The sequence below is a fragment of the Halichoeres trimaculatus genome, unplaced genomic scaffold (genome assembly GCF_033239565.1).
Source record: "Halichoeres trimaculatus isolate MK-OKI-2021-1 unplaced genomic scaffold, fHalTri1.1 fHalTri1_scaffold_17, whole genome shotgun sequence".
Lineage (NCBI taxonomy): Eukaryota > Metazoa > Chordata > Actinopteri > Labriformes > Labridae > Halichoeres > Halichoeres trimaculatus.
The window spans coordinates 22,843,483-22,867,792 of record NW_027437195.1 but is presented as its reverse complement, the minus strand read 5'-3'; the positions used below and the strand labels follow the sequence as shown (position 1 = coordinate 22,867,792).

General features: G+C 41.3%; 1 protein-coding gene across 2 annotated transcripts in view; it reads left to right on the top strand.

Annotated features, from left to right (window-relative positions):
• fndc3ba (fibronectin type III domain containing 3Ba) overlaps window positions 1-24,310 on the top strand; it is a 122,915-nt gene that overhangs the window by 15,577 nt on the left and 83,028 nt on the right. The window contains exons 2-3 of one of the 2 annotated variants that reach the window (XM_074692057.1): window positions 18,694-18,836; window positions 23,322-23,397. In XM_074692057.1, coding sequence (XP_074548158.1) covers window positions 18,723-18,836; window positions 23,322-23,397 — 190 coding nt within the window. In that variant the 5' untranslated portion in view covers window positions 18,694-18,722. Of the gene's footprint in view, window positions 1-18,693; window positions 18,837-22,581; window positions 22,831-23,321; window positions 23,398-24,310 lie in introns of those variants that run through there. The other variant, XM_074692058.1, reaches the window with a different exon arrangement.

The window sequence follows — 24,310 nt, the reverse complement described above, 5'->3', positions numbered from 1 at the left end:
TCTAAAGGAGACATATTTTTATTGCAGGAAAAAAAAGTATCAAGAAGAGAAAAAATGCTGACGATGCATCTCTTATTCATAGTAATGCATGAATGTAAAAGAAATTGTGACACCAGAAGTCAAGTGAAAGTACCCGTGAAGGCACGTCTTCTCTAGAATTTGGTCAACAGGTTAAAGGTCAGACGGGTTCATTGGTGATGTGCTGGTAAAGAAATGTGCTGCAAGCTCAAGATATTCAAGAATTTTTTTCTAAGGGTTTTGACCTGGTGTGATTGAATTAGATGCTTTTATTTGAAAGAAACAGAAAGCTTGCCATGCTAAGCCACTCACTGATGGCTTGTGTGTGTGTGTGAGTGAACCCGTCATCCTAACTCAGCCTGTAGTCTCCAGACTTGTGGAACCAGCCTCTGTGTGTGTGGTCAGACTGAGCCCTGATGATCCAAGGTGTTAGCGATGGGTTTGCTGTGAGCTCTCCTCCGGCTCAGCGCTTCTCCTCTCTGGGCCACAGAGCGCTCAGGCCTTCAGCCTGTCTGGATCTGATGGAGGAAAAAGTCTGAAGTGTGCTGGGACAGGAAGAGGGAGAGATGGATAAGAGGGAGACGAGAAGGAGGAGGAGGAGGAGGAGGAGGGGGCAAAAGGAGAAGAGTGAGTCATGTTCATGTGCTTGTGGGAGAATAGCCACTTCCTCTGTATTAGCAGACATAAACACCAACAAAATAGAGCTTTTTCTGAAGGCAGTCTGGCACGTTGAGAGGAATATTAAAGCTGAGGATCTGGGCAGAAGAAGTCATGTGGATGGCAGAGATGTTATGGATCATGGGAGCGGCTTTTAATGATGATGATTTGGGCGGGGTGGGTTTGTGTTTGTGCTGATCTGTAAACGATTTTGTTGCGTGTGTGGTCGACAGTTTGTGCAAGCAGGCCTTGAACATCTGTAAGCTAAAAGCTTTGCATTCTCAGGAAAAATAGAAAGAGTCTTGAGGTCTTGGCTGATGTAACTGGTAGAAACATGAGGGTCTGTGACTTGGATAAACGCTATCACAAAGTCACTTTGTCTCTGTTTGCGTTAGCTCTGTTTGTGCTAACTCCCACACAATGGCCCACATTATTTCTCCTGATTATTTTTTCCCGTCTGCTTCTGTCTTCTTCTCACTCACACACAAACATCAGGAGACACAGAGAGGGACTCTAGATCTGCTTTTCTCTCCCCTCTCCTGAGTTACGTCGCTGCTACGTGGCTACGTGGCAAGCGTTGGACTGTCAGGGCCTCTCTCTGCTCTGGGTTTACTGCCTGCTGGCCCCTGGCCCAACCACACACACACACACACACATACAGACGCACACTCACTAACTCTCAGAAACACACTCAGCCAGCCCACAGCCGCACAGCTGCAGGAGGGAGGGTTTGCTGGCAGATGCACACAGCTGCTGGAGCTAGCGCTAAGCTAACGGCTAACGCAAAACGCAACATAGAGCTGATTGTAAATGCTAGGCCTTCACGAACAGAGAGCATGTTGCTCTTATAGCTTGACTCTTAAATGCTGGACTCATTCAATTATCTCTGCCTTTCAGTCTCACACACACTCACACACACTCACACACACTCACACACACTCTAACAGCCCGCTGTCTGTGGTATGACAGGCAGGACTAATGTTTGTTCTGGAGCAATAACACAATTAGGATTCCACACATTTCTTTCCCTGCACACACTGCGCCCCCCCTTTCTCCCCCCTCTCCCCTCTCCCCCTCTCACCCTTCTCCCCTTTCCTTCTTCCTTTTGCTCCCTCCTTTCATTTCTCACTTCTTGGAGTCAACAGATTTCTGTCAATTCTGTGTAGCGCAGACGGACAGCAGATCATTTTGATTTGATAAGAAGAAGATTTCACTTTATTTCTACCAAACGGTGTGTGTATGTGTGTGTGTGTGGGGGGGAGAGCTCTGTGTGTGTGTGTGTGTTAGTGAAGTATTCGTGGCTCAGTCCTCCTCCTCTTCGGTCCACTGCTCTTCCGTTCAGGGTTTGATGCAGGTGATCTTCCTCCGTACACCAATTAACCTTTCTCTCCCTGACTCACACACACACACACACACACACGCACACACACACACACACACACTGCAGCGCCTCTCCCACAGCTCCTGACCTGAGTGTAAAATAGCCATTTCCTCTTCATTTTGTTCACAAGGAAAACTGATGCCTCACACACCCCTCCCTCCCTCCTTTCCTCTCCCCCTCCTCTCCTCTTTCTCCTCACCTTTCTTTCTCTCTGACCCTGTTTTGTGTTCAGCTCTCTGTTGAGGGTGTTGTCTTGATCCTGTGTATGTGTGTGTGTGTGTGTGTGTGTGTGTGTGTGTGTGTGTGTGTGTGTGTGTGTGTGTGTGTGTGTGTGTGTGTGTGTGTGTGTGTGTGTGTGTGTGTGTGTGTGTGTGTGTGTGTGTAGTTATGTAACTGTAGTCTCTCCCTGGGAATGGACCGCCGCTTCTTTGAGCTCTGCTTTGACTTCCTCCCGCCCACCGGCCCCGGCAACAGCCTATAACGGGCGCTGGTGGTTTCCCATCAGCCAGTGGGAGAGGGGAGCTGTGTTTTGACAGCAGAGAGGAATGTGAGGAGGGGCGGGGTCTTTCCAGGAAGTGGATGGCAGTGGAGTCAGATCCTGGACTCTTTTGGCTGAGCTACTTATTTGGCATTGTGGAAAAGATTGAATGTCAGTGCACCTCTTTTTGAGAGGAAATAAGCCGATCAGAGCTGTTAGAGTTTATTCTCATGGTGTGCTAAAGATAATTCAGTTTCATCCTCAGCTTTTCTTTCTGATCAAAAGAGAAACTATGAAAAGACTCTTCATCTTTTGATGACCAGTGCTGATTTCTGATTTAATAAGCTAATAATTTAATAAGCCACAATTTAGTCAAAAAATCAACCATAAACAGTACTGTTGATGTGAATAACAGATTTATCAATCAGAGGAGTTGGTCCATGAGACTTTTAACATCCATGAGGATCTGACTTTGATCTGCTGGACATGAGCTGTCTTGACTTAAAGTGGTCCTTTTCTGTGCCTGCATACTCCAAGGTGGCACAATCAACTCTCTAAACATCCGTTTATCACCATATACAATGATGGAAGTGGACACGGTTTTAGCAGCAGAGCGCTACTTCTTCATTTTTTAGCACGCAGGCTGGTTGACATTGAGTTACTATAAAATACAAATAAAAAGACCTAAATAGTATCTTTGAACAGGATCCCATCAACCTTTTGCATATAAAGACACTAAAATAATTCTAGATATTAAAAACTGAATGTAAACAGTATAAACTCCAAATGTAAGCTTATAAGCAGATCTGTGTTGATGATGAGCAGCCAGTTATTGTTGCTCCTTTCTCTTTTTCAGTGTGCTTTTACTAAGGTGCCAAACTTCTTCTCAAATAAGCTGTTGAATTTTCCCTGGGATTGATAAATTATTTAAGATTATGATTCTCAACTAGTGTCAAATGCCTGGAAAAGCGGCTTCGAAGAAAATCCTAAATGATAAAATAAATAAAATCCAAAAAGACGCATGGAAACCATGAATGTGGGCATAAGAATTCCCCAATTAGAGGGAAATAATAAAGTTTTGCACTCAGTTAACATGTTTACATGCACAGTTGAGTCAACCTGGAGCTTTATTAGACAAAGTGACTGGATCACTGCCTGTTAGTAAGAACTGAGCTATTTTCCAATGTCTGTTCAACTCCGCCACAGTAGGGGGCAGTACACCTCTCTTTCATCCAGTTAGTATGGACCCAGTATGTTGCATATCAAAAATATCAACTAACAAGTTAGAAAGAGACTATTCAATGACATTATAATTGCTGAAAACCATAGACTGTATCAGGAACAGATGGGTGACGTCACAGAGATTACGTCCATGTATTACACAGAGTATTGAAGTTAATCACTGGTGAGGAAAATGCTGGATAGGAAGTGCTGACTCGAGAGGCGGCTTCAAGGCTCCTCAGACACAAGTTGTTTTTTGAACCAGGCTGTAAATTGTTTTGTTTTTATTACTGTAAATGTCTGTTTTTTTTTGTTTTGTTTTTTTTTGTTTTTGGCTTGAAGTCTACAAGGTTTCCGATCTCTCTGCAGCCAGCCTCTAGGGGCTAACCGTAGCTTTTTGCACTTCTGCATAGACTTCACATTGTTGAACCATATGTTGCCTCCTGGTGAAAACACAGACAACTCTGATACATACTATATGCTTTACTATGGTACAGATGAGAAATATGCTTTTTAATGTAGTAAAATGCGAACTGATGGATTCTTAACTCTAAAACTAGCATTAGCACTAGCTTAGTGGAGAAAGTAAAGCTGTCATGTTCGTGTTGTGAAAACACAAGTTTGTTGAAATATAAATGCTGTGCTCTCTGTTTGCTTTGGCTACATGATATTGTAAATAAAGATGGTTCTTCATTACGACGTTAATACAGTAATTATTGATGGCAGTCATTTGAATCATAAATGTGTTAGTACTGTTTGAAGAAGATCAATATCCTTGATGTTGCGGTGATAAATCTCTGTTATGGTTGGCTGCTTTGGTGTACAGGCTAACACCTGTTGCTATAATTATGCTAGCCTGGAGAAAATTTTGTGTTTGGAACAACTCTCCTTTTTTATTAATCTAAGGGTATTTAAAGCTTGTGTATCTTGGCGAAAGAAGGCATCACTCAAATCTAAAAGGGGCTCTTTGAGGAGAGGGAGCGAAGGGGAGGGAGGGAGAGGCTGAGCAAAGGCTGACTTGGAGTCACTGGGTCATCTGTTTCAGGCCTGAGTTCCTGGAATCCAGGCCTGATGAGAGGATTGGATGGGTGGGTAGATGGATAGATGGGAGGATGACAGGGGAGAAAGGCTTTGCCCAGGGTGCTCATTTTCTCTGTGTGTGTGTGTGTGTGTGTGTGTGTGTGTGTGTGTGTGTGTGTGTGTGTGTGTGTGTGTGCTCATGGAGGGGGGAGAGAAGTGCTGAGCCCGTCGTTTACTGGGCTGAGTCCTGACTTGTCGGCACTTCGGCTGCACACAATGATCTGCAGAATGCCTGGCATTTAGAGGAAACAGGGAAAAAAGGAGACGGGGGGGTTAAGGAGAGCAACCACCGCTGAAAGCAGAGTAATCTAGGAAATGTTTTTGATGCCACCTAATCTGGGATTAGTGAAACGCAGCGTGACAGTTCAAGATTTTCATCAGACATCAAGATTTGGGGTGTTCCTGCAGATCGGGTTATAGCTCCTCATCTGCCTCGAGTTATGCGCAAGATGCAGGCGAAGGCGACCGCAGTGTAACCTTGGGAGACTCATTTGCATTCTGTAAAAGTGAAGAAATGCTCGTTCGGGCGGGGAATGTGGGACGTGGCATAGACGAGGCTTCCCAAAACAGCAACATTTTGGTGATAAGGATGGCAGACGCCCCAGAGTTTACAGGAAAGAGCGTGAGGGGTGAAGATCAGAGAGGCTGGAAGTTTCCGCAAAGATGTTTGCATCGTCAAGAGATGGAGTCTTGGGTGATTTTTATTAATGTGCATCATAAAAATGTGTCAAAGTAACACATTTATACACTTAATCCTGATTTTGTTGATTTTGATCTGCAGGAAAACAGTGATTTTATTAGAAAATCAGTTATATCGTTCATCTTTAAACTCATATAGCTTTTATAAGTGAATCAAGTTGCCATAACTGATTGGATCTGCAGCATATGCTTGATTTGCGCCCCTGACGTAATCCCTCGAGGTGCTGCATCCCTCCAGAAAAGGTGCTTTAAAGGCCTTTAAAGAAGAGCTTGTTCATACACGGCTTTGCAAGTCAAGCGTGTGTGTGTGTGTGTGTGTGTGTGTGTGCATGTGTGTGTGCTCAGATGTGTCCGTTGCATTCCACTCCACCCGCTCTGAGTTCTTCTTCTTCTTCTCCTCTGTGGATGACATGTCATTACCGCAATTACAGGGCGAGAGGACTGCGACCCAAAGACGCACACACTCAGAAGTGAACACATAAAAAAGAGTTTCTGCACAAATGGAGGCCAAATGCATGACAGTAAATTGAAGAGCAATTTTCATTTTAGGCTCTTTCTCTCCTCACTGTCTCGTCATGCACACACACACACACACTCACACACACTCTCATGCACACGTTCACACACTGACTGCATATGTGCAGAAAGCTGCCAGTCGACGTGGGAACCCAAAGAGCCTCCATCTTTTATAAATCCCCTCTCTGTCTCTTTCCCAAAATGTGTGTGAGTGTGTGTGTGCATGTGTGTGTTCAGTGTGTACGTGTGTGTGTTCACGCTCCCCTCAGAGTTAGCACAAGCACAGCATTCCTCTTTGCCTTCCTCTCCACCCTTCTTTCCCTCCCCCCTTACCTCCTTTTCTGCATCTCCTCCTTCTCCACTCTGCCTCTCTGGTAAAAAGGTGCTCGCTCTGTGTGTGTGTGCGTCTGTGTGTGTGAGTGTGTGTGTGTGTGTGTGTGTGTGTGTGTTAGAAAGAGGGCAAGCCAGAAAGAGCAGGTCTCTCCTAGACTGAATACCTTTTGTAAAAGGAGCCGGGCTTGAATGGGAGTGGTGTTGGTGGCAGTTTCCCACCATATTTAGAAGCTGCCCCCCTTTCTCTAAACACACACACACACTCACACATGCACGTATACACACTCACACATACACATATCAGTGTTGTTGTGTATTAAATGCCAGCGCAGATTAAAGTTGTCAGTTGATGAGATGGGTTTAAAAAGACTTGGATCAATCCCAGTTGTGTTTGTGTGTGTATTTCTGTGTGTGTGTGTGTGTGTGTGTGTGTGTGTAGCCATTCAGTTCTGACACCTGAGAGCATTCCTCACTCTTTAACACACCCAGAACAAGGAAAAGGATCCCCCCTCTTACCTCTCTCTGTTATCTTCAGAGCTTTGTGTCTCTACATCAACATGAACAATGTGAATCACGTTCACCTGCGTCTGATATATCCTGCTGACACAGAATCTGATGATGATGATGATGATGATGAGAGTGTTTCTGTCTAAGGTTACTGTCTGAGACGTTTATTTGAAGTATGTCCAAACTGATGAGTGTTAAACCACAGAATTACAGAGAACTACCTCTGAGCAGGAATCAGGTTCACTTTCATTTTCGCTTCTTCTTCTTCTTCTCTTTTGTGTTTTTGACATCACAGCCCCATGAAGGTGAATCAAATCAAATGTATATTCTAAACTGAAGAGTTGATGTAAAGGGGATAGATGTTGATTTTTTTTTATAAAGCTTTATGCCTACAGCTGACAGTCCCACCTTACGACCAAAATACACCAAATGCGTCTCTGCTCCGTCGAGGCACAGATTCTAGTAGGTTTCAACCTAAGTCACTAGCCACGTATACATAGACCCAAATATTCCGCTTGCATTTGGTTTATTTGCTTAAACGGAACGAATTTAACCTTTGTATACACCTCATTCTAAAAGAAAAGTGCCAATCCCAATGGACATTTAATCAGTTTCACAGGGGTGGAATATTCCTTTCCCCAAACCGATTGAGGTATCATGTATCCACTCAAACTGAAAGTTGCCAGGGTACGTTCTTTCAGCGCATGCTCAGATACGACATAAGACACAACTGGAGATGCTCCTCAATTTGTTTACGTTTTTCCAGATCCATGAATGAGCTTCTCCTTGTTTGTGTTGGGCTGTAAAACCTCAGACCTGTTGTCTCCTGGCCTGGCTGTGTGAATTCTGTTGGTTTGTTGTTGTGGTCAAGCTGAATATGATCTGGTTTTGACACTGTTTGTTTTATTTTGAAAGTCACTGGGTGTTTATAGGTAGTTTCCGCTTCACAGCTCTGGCATTTGGCATAAATAAGAGTTGAATAAGAGTTGTGTACCTGTTAGGGAGCAGGGACACAGCTGGACCCCAACGGAGCAGATCCAGTGTGAATCGACACACTGACTTAAATAGAAACTATCTTATCCACCGCAGTTATCTGGTGTATTTTTGTCGTCACACCATCTCCGACTGTGTCTCAGCTCCTGTGGGTTAGAGCTCTCCGGATCAGGCACGTAAGACTTCTATTTTTGCCAGATGCCTGAGTGACGATGCACCAATTTGCACAGAGAAGATCGAGTGAGACCGAGTAATTCACTGAAACCACATTTAAACATCTAGGGACTTTTAAAATGAACAAAAGTGAAAAATGAACAAACTGTATTTAGCTTGACTACATCAACAAACCAACTTAGGCTCCGACAACGTTTCATCCGAAAACGTTACCATGAAAACGCAGTGAAATCTGTGTTTACGTGGAAACACTGGGACTGAAAACACTGTAGTACGTATGCCAGGCCTGTAGTTGGCGCTATTACTGTGTTTCTACTGAAAATGCTGGCTTACTGTTTACACGGCAATCGTGTCAGCAGTGTTTCAGAAAAATTCCACTCTCGAGGCCGTTTTTGAAAGTTTACATTTAGGTAGGCTAGAATGCCATTTCTGTGTGGACAGCACTTTTGCGTTTTACCCTAAAATCATTGTTGTGTAAACAGCCCCTTAATGAGCAGAAAGAGGCCAGGAGTTGGTCGGTTTGAGGTTCAACTTCCCAACACGAACAAGGAAAAACACAAAGGAGACGATATTTAAGATGTCATAACGTCAAGAAATATGCTGCCTAGAAGAGTCACAGGCAGACACACAAAATTTATCGACACAGCATTGATGCATCTCTTACTAATAGTGACCAAGAAAGTTCTGTAACTGGAGGTTAATTGTTTGTGCAAGAGTTACAGTAAGATTGTTTGGTCGACTTAAGCCTGGTTTATACTTCGGTGTTACATCAACAGCCTACACCGTAGCTCTACGTACCTTCCCAAATGTATCTACTCTTCGAAACAATGCAAACTACAAACTTGGTGAATAGTCCACTGAATGGAACTGTATTTACATTTTTGAACTGAGGTGAATCGGCTTTATGTTTCAGCAAAATGTTTCAGCCTCAACTTGACAAATTATGATCAAAATTGCAGTAAAAAAGCATGCGGAAAATGTCCACTGCAAAAAAATGAAATCTTACCAAGTGTTTTATCCTTGTTTTATGTAAAAAATGTCTCATCAACTGGCCAGTCCAGAAAAATGTCTTGTTTTAAGTTTTTTAAAGACAACTAAAAAAACTGCCAATGGAACAAAAAAAATTGCTTGAAAATTTGCTTGAAAATAGAATAACGTCTTTAAACAGGTAACTTTTCCCTTGTTCCATTGGCATATATTTTTGAACTTGTTACAAACAATTCGGACCTCTTTTTTGTCTTTAAATATCTTGAAATAAGACATTTTCTAGACTGATCAGGTGAATGTGGGTCACGTTAAGTCTAAAAAGACATTTTCTACTAAAAATAAGACAAAAACACTTGACAGGATTTCAGTTATTTGCAGTGTAGAAAGGTGATCTGACGATCATACACACCAAATTTACCTTGTGTTTTGGAGTATTTCATAGCAGCCCTGAAGTATCTGCATCAGCCACAACAGCGTAGAGTCAGCACAGAAATAAAAACCAGGCCTTATCATGCACATCCCTACATGCACCCCTAAAAAATTGCATGGTGTTTGTGTTACATTGTTCTGCTCCTCTCTTTTGTTTCTCTTTCTCTTACTCTCCCAATTTGACTCCAAGATTCACAACAGCAGCAGTTTTTTATAACTTCTCCCTTCTCTGTTTTTTTAATCACATGGTTGCTGGCATTTAAAAATGGCGGTTGTGTCAGATTCTTGTCTGTGAGCCGTCAGCAGAGTTCACTCGTCCAAACTCCACCTCAGTTTTTCACAGCCCAATGAAAAAGAGTATGTTGGTTGCAGGGCAGTTTTTTGTGGTAGGAACCAAAATCAGAAGCAGCTTAAAGTCACTGAGTTCTCCGAAAGAATCCTGAACTTCCTGGAAAAGTTGGTGTGTTGGATGAAAGGGCTTTGATTCTGTCTGTCGCTGTGTTTGTGGATACTAGCGCTGTGTGTTTCTGGTTCTGGTTTCTGCATTAAACTGTTATCGGGGACAGGAAAGAATGTCTTGGTGATGCTCTCACCGCAGTCGACCAACAAGCAAGGATTTTCATGGAGGCTTGGTTAGATGAAATGCAATGCAGTCTTTAATGCTAAATATTTTTTTCATGTGGCAGCATATTCATCTTCTTTTAATCCAAATATTGGACAACTCAGGACCATGGTAACCCTCTGCCAGACAAAAGGAAGACCTCAAACGTTTAAAACCCAGACAGACACAAAATTTGCCATTCTTGCAGCTTGCACGGCTCTCAAAGTTCAACCAGTTTTCTGTCCAAGTTTCCAGACTGCTATAGATTTCCATCATCTCCAGTGACCGCCTCCTTGATAAAAGTGCTTGTGGGAACAGCAGGATCAATCTGAAATCAATGCTTATCTCTTTTTCAGACACATACACTCTTCAGAAGGACCAGTCACTCCTGTCAGAGGTGGTCAATGCATCATCCTGCTGAGAGAGAACTGAAGGATGATAAATCAGTTTGTAATGTTTGTAAATGTCTGAATCCATCAGTGTGGGTCACTCAAGTTTTAACCAACTGTGGCATTGAGCTCCAAGGCTCTATTACTTATAGAAAGCTTGTCAAAATATAGTTTTTTCCTCAATACTTTTCCTTCTTGACACACTATCCTGTGCCTGTGCTTCAGTGTTGACCACGTAAAAGCTGTTGTTCAATAACAATAAAAATAGATGATAAATAATAGTGTTATTTGTCATTTTAAGCTGTAGTCTTTATTGTTGAACCTGTATAGTCTTGATTTTTTGAACAATCCTACTTTAAAGCAAGATTAGCAAATAGTATCATTGCCAACATTGGCCCACACCCCCTCACTATGTTTAACCCTAATATCTGTCAAATTTATTTATACCACTCTCAAATGTGTAGCCAGGATTCTGTGCTTGCTAGCATTTAACTAGCTTTAATAATCATCACATTGTTTGCTAGTTTGGTGTAATTTCTTAGCCCTTCATTGTTTTTTTAATAGAAGCTTTCAGATGAAGCCATACGACACATTGCTGCTGTTTAGTCTTCTTTTAAGCAAAAAAAAAAACAAAACAAAACAAAACTAAACTAAACAAAACAGGTGTCTTAGCTTTAACGACCAGCTAATAAATGACGGTATCTATTGACTAGTGCTCTCACTGCTAACAAAAACACATGCTATTGTTACTATTTCTGACACAACTCTGAAACACATGGCTTTAAAAAGTGTTTGGCCAAAGTTTAAGCTTGGGTTCTGATTTTTGAGCTCATTGTGTTAGTTCTACCAAACCAGATTAGCATTTCTAGCACTCAGTTTTCTGAGGGTGTCAAACTCTGCACTGAAGCACTCACAGCTAGAAGTCAACCATCATGGAATACTGTCACGTTCTTGGTGTCACTTCTCCATCTCTGAACAATCAAAATCAGGAAGGATTTTTTGTTGACAACAATGGTCGAGGTTTGTGGGACAGAAAGTGACCACACTTGGTTAATTTTGCTAGCTAAACTTTCCATATTAGCTTTTGGTCATTCTACAGCTCAATTTCTATGAACAATTCCCTGCTACTTTGTAAATTCTCACTGAAGAAAATCTTAAGCACTTTTAAACAGACTTAGGGTGTATTCACACCTGGATCATTTGGGGCAGTTGTTCCGAAACATTGGGCAGCCCCCTCTGAAAGTCCGGTTCTTTTGGGCATATGTGAACACAGCAATCGCGCTCGGATGCGGGACTAAACAAGCAGGTCGTGATCGCCGAAAATAGGTGGTCTCAGCTTGCTTCCATACGAGCCCTTTAGCGGTTCCTGTGCAGTGAAAACACAACCGCCTCAGCACAACTGGCTCATAACTGTGGCCACACTGTAGTGATGGGGGCAGTACTGAGCCTGGTGGACAACTGCACAGTCAAAACAGTAGAAGAAGAACGAGTAGAAGACTCAACAACGGCAGAAGAGTAAGTAGAGAAGCCTGAAGAACAGAAAAAATGAGGTTCACGTGGAGCAGCAAGGAAATAAAATGCCTCATTGGTACATGAGCCAGATAAATACTATAATGCAAACTAGCCACACACATTGTAGATGCTCCATGGCGGGTAAGAACATGAATTAATGAATGAACAAAGATAGGGAAACTCCCCGCCTTCCAGGTATGATTTCTGACCAATTGGAGAAAAAAATCGATCGCACTTGACATTTGTTTACAACTTTGGACCGCAAGAGACTTTTGCCTTGTGAACACAAACAAACCAAGTGACAACTGCTACAATTGTATCATTTTTGCCCCTGAATCCAAAAGAGCCACAGGTGTGAATAAACCCTTAATGATTATTACAAAGAAGTAACTTATAACAACAGTTAGCGCATTGCAGAAGCAATGTGACAATAACAATTATATTTTTTTACTGTTTAGACCTTTAAAAAAAATCCACATTTGGTAACAAAACTAGACTGTTCCTGTGTTAAACTGCAAAGGAAAAACACAAACTTAGAGTCAGGCATGCTAATGTACTGATTCAGCACCGCGCTGCATGACGAATGACCGAGACACGACCGACTTTGATCTCCCCAGCTGCAAGAGATATTAAAAAAAAGAAAAGAAAGCAGCCATAAAGTTGTGCTGTAATGTGAAAGAAAATACATGTATGGCCAATGAGCTCATGTGTAATGTTGTATCACCTGTGGTTTCTGGAACCTGCTCTCTGTCACACTGCTTTATTTTCCTTACATCATTCAAACAGAACTCTGCGGTTTCAGACATGTGATCGGCTTCGTGCTATTGTGGTGTTGTGCCTGTGTTTTATGAATAACTCATTCATGTTGCTGAAAAGGGGAAGTGCAAGATTGTCGACGTGCAGAATGGTTTAAATGTTTTGAATCAACGTGTTACTTGTGCTGTCGTAAAAGAAATGAAACCAAGGCAAGTTTGGAGGACTGAATTTGCTGCTCAGGAGAGTAATTGGTGTTTTGGATGTGGCATATGTGTGTGTGGTTGCAGGGGAAGAGGTGTGAAGCAGTCAACTGGAAGTAAGGCAGACAGTCTGTTATGTGCTTGTGAAGATCCAGTGTGCTTCATCAGGATGGACAAACCAGAGTCATTGGGCGTGTGTGTGAATGATGAATGGCTGTATGAGTAATGACCATCGTGTTATGAGGTCAGAGCTGCTGCTGCTGCTGCTGCATATCTGGGGCTTCTGTGTGTGTGTGGCTCTTATATCCAAGAGTGTGTTTTCAACTCTATGCATCTTTTATGTTAGCAAGGCAGTTTCCACACTCACACAGGCCTGTCTGTCCACTGACACACATGAGTGTACATGCACACACACACTCATACACAAACACTCAAACACTCGAACAAGTAGGTGATTGTTTTCTGGATTCAACGTGGAATTTTTCAATTTAGCATTTTATCCCTGCTGGGAATCGACACCTTATTCCTCCCACATTCCACAAGGGAACGGAAACCACTGTGTGTGTGTGTTTGTGCATGAGTGTGTGTCTGTGTGTGAAGCTATCAACAGCAGCATCCATCTGGTAATGATTCTTACAAGGAAAATAAAGGTCATTATTCTTCAGTGATATGTTTAACTTCTAGATATGTGCATTAGAGCTAGTAGGAAACATTTGCAACAGCTGCAGAAATAACACTCATCTACATTTTCCCTACATTTAACGTCCATTACAGCTGAAAATGTGATCTCTGTACACAAGTGGATGATCATATTTTTGTTAGGTTACTTCTGTGCAGCGTAATTTCACACACCAGTTGTTCCAAATTGCAGCAGAAAGTTAAGTGTTTCTACTTGGAGGATGCTAATGCCAAGAGTTATTAAAAAGACATCTGTAAGGAGAACATAGAACGTTGTGTGAAACAACACAACGTTGACATTTTGCAAAATGTGGTGTATTGAAAATAAAATGTCAAATTGTGTTGTATGAATTATAAATAAACTGCAGCCAGACTACGATTAGCATAATTTAAAAAGGGGGAAAACAGCTGTACTAGCTTTACAGGAAGCTAAGAAGCTATTTGATGATTTATGGTTTAATTTGTGATGTAGCTATCAGGGGCAGATCCAGGGGGTGGCTCCCCTTTGAAATCCTGTTGGCCACCCCAGTTGCCACTTCTAAAATCTTAACCTAAGATGGGTTTTTTCAACTTTTAAGAAGTAGGATTTGTGTTAAAAACAGCTTTTTATGGAACGTGTTGTAACATTGAGCACTTTTTCTCTTTTTCTTCAGAACATAGACTACGGTCTTTAGCAGACATCTTTATTTTGACCTCTAAAGATTTTAAGAAGCTCAAATTGCACTGCTGTGTTGTCTTCTCTTACCTTACTATCTTGAAAATTGTGACTAGATTAATAGATTAATCCGTGTACAATGTACAAAAAGTAAAATTAGCATCTTGTCTTTCTTCGGCTTTTCTTTTTGGGATGGCCACAGCAGATTACTTGTGTCTGATTTGTATTCCTTCATCAGGGGTTGAGATAAGCACTAATGTGAACTGTAGCCACGTATACATGGACCCAAATATTCCACTTGCATTCGGTTTATTTGCTCAAACAGAAAGAATTTTACCTTTGTATACACCTCATTCCGAAAAGAAAAGTGCCAATCCGAATGGACATTTAATCAGTTTCACAGGGGTGGAATATTACTTTCCCCAAACCGATTGAGGTATCATGTATCCACTCAAACGGAAAGTTGTCAGGGTGCGTTCTTTCAGCGCATACTCAGATATGATATGAGACGCAACTTAAGACGTTCCTCAATTTGTTTATGTTTGTTAACGTTTTTCTGCGCATGCCCCATTGACTATTCTGTTTGTTTATAGCGGCGCATGTAGACCAGAGATTAGAATATTCCTTTCCATGTATACTATTGTTTTCGGAAAAGTTGTTCCGAAAGATTCCATTTGGAAAGACAAAAAACTACTCATGTAACCGTGGCTACTGGCTTGTGACCCCCATAATTGCGGGGTGGTATTTTTATTTATTTTCCTAAAGCAGGTTTTACATGTTCGATTTTTCTTTGATAATTGTTAGGGCTTGGACAGAAAGCTATTCGTGCGATTTGATTCTATAACGATTTTTGACGTGCTGATATTCTTTGATATTTACAATTTTTGTGATTTTTAGTTTCCTTCTTTAACACCAGACCATGTGAAAAAATTAAATGATGATGATAATGTCTACAGCCTGTATCAGGAGCCATATTTTCCCATAAGTGGTCACTTTTTTCCAATCCAGTTTATATACAAAGACTTAAATGAAGAATTTGAATTTGAAAAAACAAAATAGATTATTTGCCAAGCAATCCGTGTTTTGATATTGTCAAACAAAAAATTCGAATACAATGATTTTCGATTTTGTCTCCCACCCCTAATAATTGGCACTTTAACATGGGTGTCACTGGTGATTTCTCAGCTTTTACAGCCAGTGGACACTTCAGGAGCTGCAGTTTGCTTTGCACAGTCATTTGCAGGACCAGGCTTCACTTTTCAACTCCAGAGCTCAGATGATTCATTAGCAAGCAAAGAATCTAACACCACTTATGCTCCTCCATTTAAGTGGACAGATAAACTTAAGGATTAAAACTTTGTTCCATTACCTTGAGCATGAACAGGATAACTGCTTAAATCATTAATTATAATATACTATGTTCTATTTATGAGCTCCCCTGAATGCTAGGCTCTTTGTGTGCAGCCAACACTAGTGTATCTTTAACATCAGTGAGCAAATTTAACTTGAATCATAGTTTTACTCATAATCCTGACTGTATGTAGTCATGAGTAAAAGATTATGCAAACATAATGAATTTCTGGAGGAAATGAGAGGTTATTTTGAGAACAGAGGGTTATTGGAACAGATGTCCTCGACTGTCCTCCTCTGCATTTTCTCGATTTATCACTTTAGCTCATCCTTCATTTACTCATCCCCTCTCAGTTTCCCTCTACTTTCTTCTCTGTCTTGGTCTTCTCTTTTTCCTGGCGGAGCTCAGAGTGGTGTTACCATCTGTCTGTGATGTGTCCTGGACGCATCTGTCCGTGTGTGTGTGTGTGTGTGTGCGTGTGTGTTTAAGGCTGGATGGCCGGGCTGAGCTGGGAATGGGGCTCAGACGGAGGAGGAAGAAGAGTTGGTGAAAGAAAGGGTGAAAAGAGACATGGCGAGTGTTGCGTGAGTGTGTGTGTGTTTATGTTGCCGCAGTATGAGTCCCAGCTGTGTGTTCTACTAACCTTTTCAAAGACCCTGTTGGTGCTTGACGACGACCAGCTGAAAGAAAGACACGATGACACACAGCTGTTTGCACATGCATGCATTACTCATGTTCATGTGTCGGAGAAAGATCTCATGTACTAACTTTAATAGCAGTAGCATACTGTAAGTGTGTGCTAATAGCAGCTTAATCGATGGCTCATGAGCTGTAATTTCACTCAACAGGGTTAAATTGAAACACCTACACCATTCTTTAATCCACCTCTTGCAGTGAATCAGAGTGCATGAGTGTAAGTTGGCTCAGTTAGCTTTAGCACACCTTCTTTCTGTATCTGCTGTGTATGTGTGTGTTTGTGTGATTCCCCTGTAGACAACATATTTTCCCCCTCTCTGTGGGAGCTTTAGTTGTTAGGTAACTGCATCTTCACACATCCATACATTGTGACAGATAAACTCAGGGTGAGCGCCGCAGCTACTGAGCGGCGTGTGCACATTTAGCCCTTTAGCTGAAGGCATGTTATTTTCCACTTAAGATGAATGGCTTTGGATGTTGTTTTAATTCTTTCACAGTTGTACTTTTGGCTTTTACTGCTATTATTATGCGAGCAAAGAAACCATCTCCAAATTTAGCTCACTGGGTTCCTCCCCAAAGAGCGCGAGCGCAAATGACCCCAGAGGCCCTCAAGAGACACCCTTTGCTTGCCTTGTGCTTGCAAAGAAGTTCTTGTGTGCCGTGTGATGTTTGTTACAAAGGGACAGCAGGTGCAGTGAACCTTTTCACCTAAACCAAAGTGAGACCTCATTCATCCAACATATGGCACCCTTCTTTTATCAAACCTCCAAACAGGATATTCTGATAATCCCTCCTCTATTTTACTAAACCATTGTTGATGATTAAGTGCTTTGAATTTGCCCCTCTCCCTCAGCTTGGTTTTATTCTTTCTCTTTAATGTTTTTGCTTTCATAGCTTCATGATTTGACTTGTTATGTTTTTTAAAAAGCCTCTGCAAAGCTGGTATAAGGGAAAAGAAAGCATATTATGTGGGACTATTTCCTCCTCTCATTCTCTGCTTTTGTACTAAACTAGGACTTGTACTAGCACAGCTATTCATCATGTTTCAGTGCACCTCAGTTAATAAAAATAAATCTTGGTTTTGATTTGAGTGCTTATCCAAATTGGTCTGGAATTACCATGATTACAATGAAGCCAATGCCAAGAGGAAAATTTAGTGAAAGTACTTTAACAGTATTTCACACCAGCATGAAGTGGAAAATTGCTTTGTTGAGGAGGAAATTGTGGTATTAGTGCTAATGGTGATACACTACTGGTCTGGCTAATTGCAAGCTTGACATAACATGGCTCATATTTCATTTAACAATATGTACAGAGAAAGAGTTAGAACTTTAGAGCAGTCTTTTTATCTGTCTGTAAATACAATAAAGAGGTGAAACTTTTCTTTTCTGTTTGTTTTACTTGGCGCTACAACTAACTAGCTTAGTGTAGCATTAATAATTTTCTGTTCAATTTTTTAGTACTCTTTAGAAGCTTTGTTTGAAGGATTTGTCAGCCTTAAAGTCAAGCTAGCTGACCACTTAAGCAGCCTGAATTCAGTCTTTATGCTAGGCTTAGCATGTTTGCTGCTAGTTTAGGCTTTAAAATGAAGACACTGAAACCAATTAGCTTAGAGTAGCATAAAAAGAAGCTAGAGGGAACAGCTAGCTAACAAATTAAAACCAAACAGTTCAAATCTTTCAGTTTTCTCTAGAGGTATCAGGAGGAACATCTTAGCTTCAAAACCAAGCTAACTGGCCACATTAGCTGCAAAATTCCACTCTTCATGCTTACTAGCTAGCTAGCTAATACTTAAGGCTTAAAACTCTGCTTTTTTATCTCTTTTTCTCCAAACAACAGTAATCTTGGAATTTTAAAATCATTTTTCAAAAGGTGAAGACAAATAGCTTAGTGTAGCATAAAATAAAAGGAAACAGCTATCTAACTTCTAATCAAACAGGTGAAGTTTATTTTATGTTTTATAGGTTTTTGTTAGTAGCAAAGTCAAGCTCAGCTAGCTATCGGCTACCTAAGACTTAAAAGTAGCGACATGGCATTTTTTCAGTCTTCTTTTTCTTCAAACACCACTCCTGGAACTACTTCTCATTAACCATAGAATGGTAATGTAAAAACTTGAACATTATCCAACATTAGCAGATGTTTGGCACTAATATTTATCAACCTTCTGTGAAAGTTTGATATAAGCTAGCAGCAGCAGATTGTAAACTCAACCAAAACTGCTCATTTTGAATCTTGAAATGAATACAGGAAAATAATCCTTATCTACCTTTGAAGTGTTGGGTCTGTACAGTCACTATATGTGCTTCTATTGTTATAGGTCAGGTATGTGTCAGGTATGATCTCTGTAACTCATTCTCTGTTTTTTCCCCTCTGTACCTACAGGTAGGGCTGTTCAGTGAATTTCTCCATGAATGTACGTCACAATGATGATGACAGACCACGTTCCACTGGACTTGGCTCCGCCCCCCCTCCTGAACGAGGTCCCTCTCATGCCTCACATGGTTAACGGTGATGCAGCACAGCAGGTAAAAACTTCACACCCCGCACACATTTGCATCCAGTAAAGTGGACAGTTTTTTAACTTGCAAATGCATGCAAGAATACAGGTGACAGCCACGCAGGAGCTGCTCTTTGCTGTCACATCATCACAGTAACACATGCGGTCTTGAATAAGATCAGGAACAAACAGACGCATACAGGCATGTACACATCTGTCAGTCAATCCTACAGAGCACATAACTCAATTGATGCATCCCAGACTTCTGCTTAAGTGACTTTGGAAAAGGATTCAACCACTTCTCTCTGACTGATCTTATCAGAAGCCGCAGAGCCAACTGGATCACCTTCAAAGCACAAACTCCACCGGAGCTCTGCAGAGACCAAAGGAAGCGATCACTGTAATTAAAAGCATCACAGTTAATTGACCTGCATCTAATCCAGATAGATTCTGAACGCTGCATGCTTTTGGCAGATGATGATGATGATGTTTGTGTATCATCCCCGCCTGTTCCCTCTCAGCCCAGAGGAAGTGTGGTGGGAGTGTTTTGGCTGCGACACATAACAGTTAGGGAGGGTTTTGGCTGTTACACACAGCAGTTAGGGTGCTCTTTTTATTGTAACACCCTGCAGTTTGAGCTCCGTTCCCAGTGTAGAATCAGGGATCCAGACCGATGATTATATAGATCTGACTCTGCATGCATGCATGTGTGTGTGTATGTGTGTGTGTATTCATTTGTTACCCTGTGTGTTTCTTTTATCAGTGTCTGTGTTGAGACTGAGTACATACTTCTGTGTTTGTGTTTGTGTCTGCTCGCTTGTCTATCAGTTTTCCTGTCTGTGTATCTGTGTCTACCTGCCTACACCTGTTTATGTGTGTGTTTATCTTTGTGTGTGTTGCTGTGGTGCATGAAGGCAGGGAGATCAGAGACATGGTTAGGGTGCTCCAGTCCTATCCTTGAACACTGGTTGGTGATGGAGAAAATTGTGAAGAGCCACAGAGCTACTGCTGCATCTAAGCTAGCTGAAACTCAGTTCAAGGAAAATTTATCTTTTTGAAGAGATTTAAAAAAGTTCTGTTTAATAACAAGAGTGGCTGATTTGTTATTTTTATTTGAGTGAGAAAAAACAACCATATGGTCAATTAATTTTTTTTGTGCGGTATGTTCAGCACATGAAGCCTCGTACGTGCTAGCTTAATTAAGGCCCCTTTATAATCTGAATCTAATGCATTGTCAGTGACATGATAATTTACATTGAATGGATGAGAAATGATGAGATTTTGCAAAAGCCTTTGTCAATTTCTCTAATTGAGCCATTTCTGTCGACTATCGACTCCTTCATTAATTTCCATAGAGAACGCAGCTCTGTATAGACTGCAGACTAACTGCTGTGCTGAGATGACCAGTTTTCCTGTTTAATGTCCCTGTGAGGACTTTCTGAGTTATTTTTGGAAAAAGTCTCACACCTATAGGTATGCCTGACCATAAATCAGGATTTAAAATGACATTATCAGCACCAAAAAAGTTTATTTCTAAATGCTATCTCTCTGTTTCCCTGTCATTGTCCTCGACCAGCGTGGTTCTCGACTCACATCATTTCGACTTTACGACACCAATAAACATATGTACACAAGAAATTGGAGAAGGTTTAAAGGTTACGCTGCTCTGTTTGTAAGCTCTTAAGACGCGTACTAGTTTTTGACGCGTATGAATACACAGCTACGCAGTGCTATGCAGTCATTAGCATTGTCTATTTTGTCTTGAGTCGCGTCATAGATTGTCTGTTTGTGCTTCATAAATTTTTTGATGTTCTCTCCTTTTTCGCATCATGGACACAAAAAGTAAAGCAGGATCTGTTTTCCCATGAATATGAAGTATAATACATGTATTTGGATCGTTATTTAGAGATTTAGGGGGTATTTAAGAGTGAAAATCTGACATACACTGAATTTCGGGTTACGATGAGAGATAGGTAGATGAGAACTGGTAGGAGATAGAGAAGATTCCTTAACATTACAAGTTACCGACACGTCTCAGAGCACTTGGCTGAGAGTAACGCTTAATAAAGCTGGATGGTAAACTACGGTACAAACTGAGTCTATGAAGTTTTTTTTTTTAAGATATCATTCATTGGCTTTGATTCCTTTTTAATTAGATAGCATAGAGGACAGTAGATAGAGCAGGAACCAGGGTGAGAGTGGGGAATGACATCCAGGAAAGAGGCCACAGGCTGGAATCAAACCCCCATGGACCGTGACCTATACCACTAGGCCTTCTACGCTCCAGAGTTTAACTTTGTTTGTTGTCATGTTTCAAACAATTGTGCTTCGTGTCCTGCAAAAAAGTTGTCTTGAACAAAGAAAAATAGTTTTAAAGAAGATCTGCTCTCCATTCATTTGCCTCAAACAAACACACACTTTGGCAAGCTTCAAGTCCTTACAACAGTGGGTCCAAGTGCTCATGGGAAACAGAGTTTTTATCATAGGAAAACACTTGCCTCCCCTTTAATAGTTCTCACAGCCACTTTAAAGAGTGAATGTGTTAACTGGTGACTTTCAGACAAACGTGTCAGTAGTTAAAAGCTCTTAAAACAGAAGGAATCCTCCTAAATGCATCTTGTTCTGACAAAATTTGAAACATTACTGATCAAAGACTTAGTTTTTCTTTAATACAAAACTAAAATCATTTGTGAGAGACACTTATGGCTAAAAGCTCTTATTGAATAAACTGAAACTTCATTGTTGTAGAGCACGGGTTCCACACTTTTCAGCGCTTGACCTCCAAATAGTGGTGCCAAAGACCTGCAACATCCTGCTGTTGGAGTACACTAACAGGCCAATCCAAACACAGACATTAAGGGACTTAAGATACTTAAATATGAAAAACAGATCAATCATTTCCTGTTTGCTTGTATATCTATAAATGTAACCCCTATATTTGTTTATATTTTACAGCGATGGAAAAAATATGCATTTTGAATTGTTTATAGTTTTAAGAGTCATTTCACAACCACCCTGTTAGTGACAGGTCCAGAGCATCAAACTCACGTATCACGCACGTCATGGTTATCCTCATTTTGAGGATAAATTTAAGCCACTACTTTTGTTTCCTGTCTGCCACGTTTACTTTCTTGTCAAACATGCAGACATCTTCTATGTTTCTATCCTGGAAGTGATTCATCCTATTATACCATACATGTTTTATTCATCCATTCATCTATTGCACTTCTGGGTTTGCACTTGTTGCACAGTGGTGACATCATCACAGTTATCCAGTTGCTTGGAGTGAAAATCCTGCTGAGTTCTCACACTGTGACTTTACGCTTCCAAAAAACAATTTCACAATCCAATAATTAAGAAAATCTTAATAGTACAAATACATTACATACATTTTTTCATGGCTCTTGTTTTGTTTTTATCAGGTGTTATGGGTCTGAAAATTTCATCTACACTTTTTTTTATCACCGATTTTTGAATGTCAAACACCTTGAGCTGACTGCAGCAGCCACTCTGCTACATGACCATAAAACATCCACCCTTATTAAGAATTTTATAAGTTCAGAACACGGCATATACAGACAGTACAAACTCACACACACACCCACATGGTCTGTGATGGGGGTTTTCTCAGTCCTTGAGAAACATGGGTCACCCTGTACTATGCTGGGGTTCCCATAGCAACTGCAGCCGCTGCAGCAGACAGAGCAGGAAGCGTGTATGTCTGCGCGTGCGTGCATCCGTGCGTGTGTGTGTGTGTGTGTGTGAGATGAGGAGAGGAGCAGGTTAGCGCGGAGATGGGAGAGCATGCAGACACTACAGGAGGAGCGCAGGACATGAGGATTTTACAACGGCACACCTGTGGAGCATAGACAGGGCTGTGCTCACGCCTGTGTGTGTCTGCATGTGTGTGTGTGTGCGTGTGTGAATACATGTGTGTATGTGTGTGTGTAATGGAGGGTCACCTATTTCATGTCTACAGCCATGTGTATACTCTCAACAATCTGTATGCGGAGAATATGACGGTAAGCTGCATGTGCTCTTCTCTCTGGCAGAAGGATGCACTTAGAAATCAGAACAGTGACACATTATTTAAATAGGTGTGTGTGTGTGTGTGTGTGTGTGTGTGTGTGTGTAATTTTTATTCTCATATTTATTTTCAAACTACTTAATGTGTATTTTTTAATGTGTAATCTGGTTGTTGAGGCTTCCAGTTTGGGTCTTTTTTCCATCAGGGTGTGTGAGACAGCTGCATTGTCTCTCCATTAGCTTACCTAACACCTCCCTCACATGTGTGTGAACTCTGTGTGTACGCCCTACTCCCGGATCCGATGGTTACTGTGTGTTATGTCACCTCTAAGAGCGGATTGGCTGTCCAGAGAGGAGACAGCCTGTCATGTTTTGTGATTGTTGAAGATGGATGTATGTTTAAAATATTACATGTGACAGCTGTTCCTGTATTGCTTCATTAATCTGATTTGTGTGTGTGTTTGTGTGTGTGTGTGTGTGTGTGTAGGTGATTCTGGTGCAGGTGAACCCAGGGGAGACGTTTACCATCCGGGCAGAGGACGGCTCACTACAATGCATCCAGGGTCAGTCTTCTTCATGTGTTATTGAATCATCGTGTCTGCCTGATGTGTGTCACTTTAAAACACTCATCCCTGTCTGCTCATGCACACATGATGTTAATGTGTCCAACATGAAACCTGATGATTCCACTTTCACTGAGTTCTCATTTATTTTTTCATTTCACACGTGGCAGCTCTGTCACAGCGCTGTGCTGAACACAAATGACACAGCATGTAAACACGTATAGGGAGCTTAACATGTACACACCTTCAGGCCACTTTCTCCTCCAGTCTTTCTCAATTTCTACCGGCGACAGTTAAACAGATACAGAAGAACTAGATATCCTGCTTTGAATTAGCACCATGTAAGAGCCCCCGACCCCTGCAATAGCAGTGGGGGAGACAAAAACAAACCCAAGACGGTCAATTAGCCCAATTGGTAGAAAATCGGACTGCCTATGTAAGCATGTTGCTCCGGTTCCTACATTTCACTGCTGACACTGATACCGCCATTATCCTGGTTAAGTCACCACGAAAATCTTGTGGCAGCACTGAAATGTCAAAAATAGATCAAACTTTTCTGTTTCACCATATGTGTTCATTTTTGTTCAAAAATAGACCTCCAATTTCTGGCCCAATTGTTGAAAACATGCTAAAGTGCCCTCTTGGGAGTCAAAATGCACGTTTAAGTGCTTTCCTAGATAGCAAAGCACACTGAGGTGCTCTCTTGGGTGGAAAAAAATATGCTTAAGTGCCTTTACTGTACACTGCAAAAAAAGAGAAATCTTGTCAAGGTTTTTTGTCTTATATTAAGTAAAAATTGTATTGTAATACTTGATATGAGCCATTTTCAACTCGTTAGTTGAGGAAAGTGTCTTGTTTGAGTTATTTAAAGACAAAAAATGAGGTCTGAATTGCTTGTAACAAGTTAAAGAAA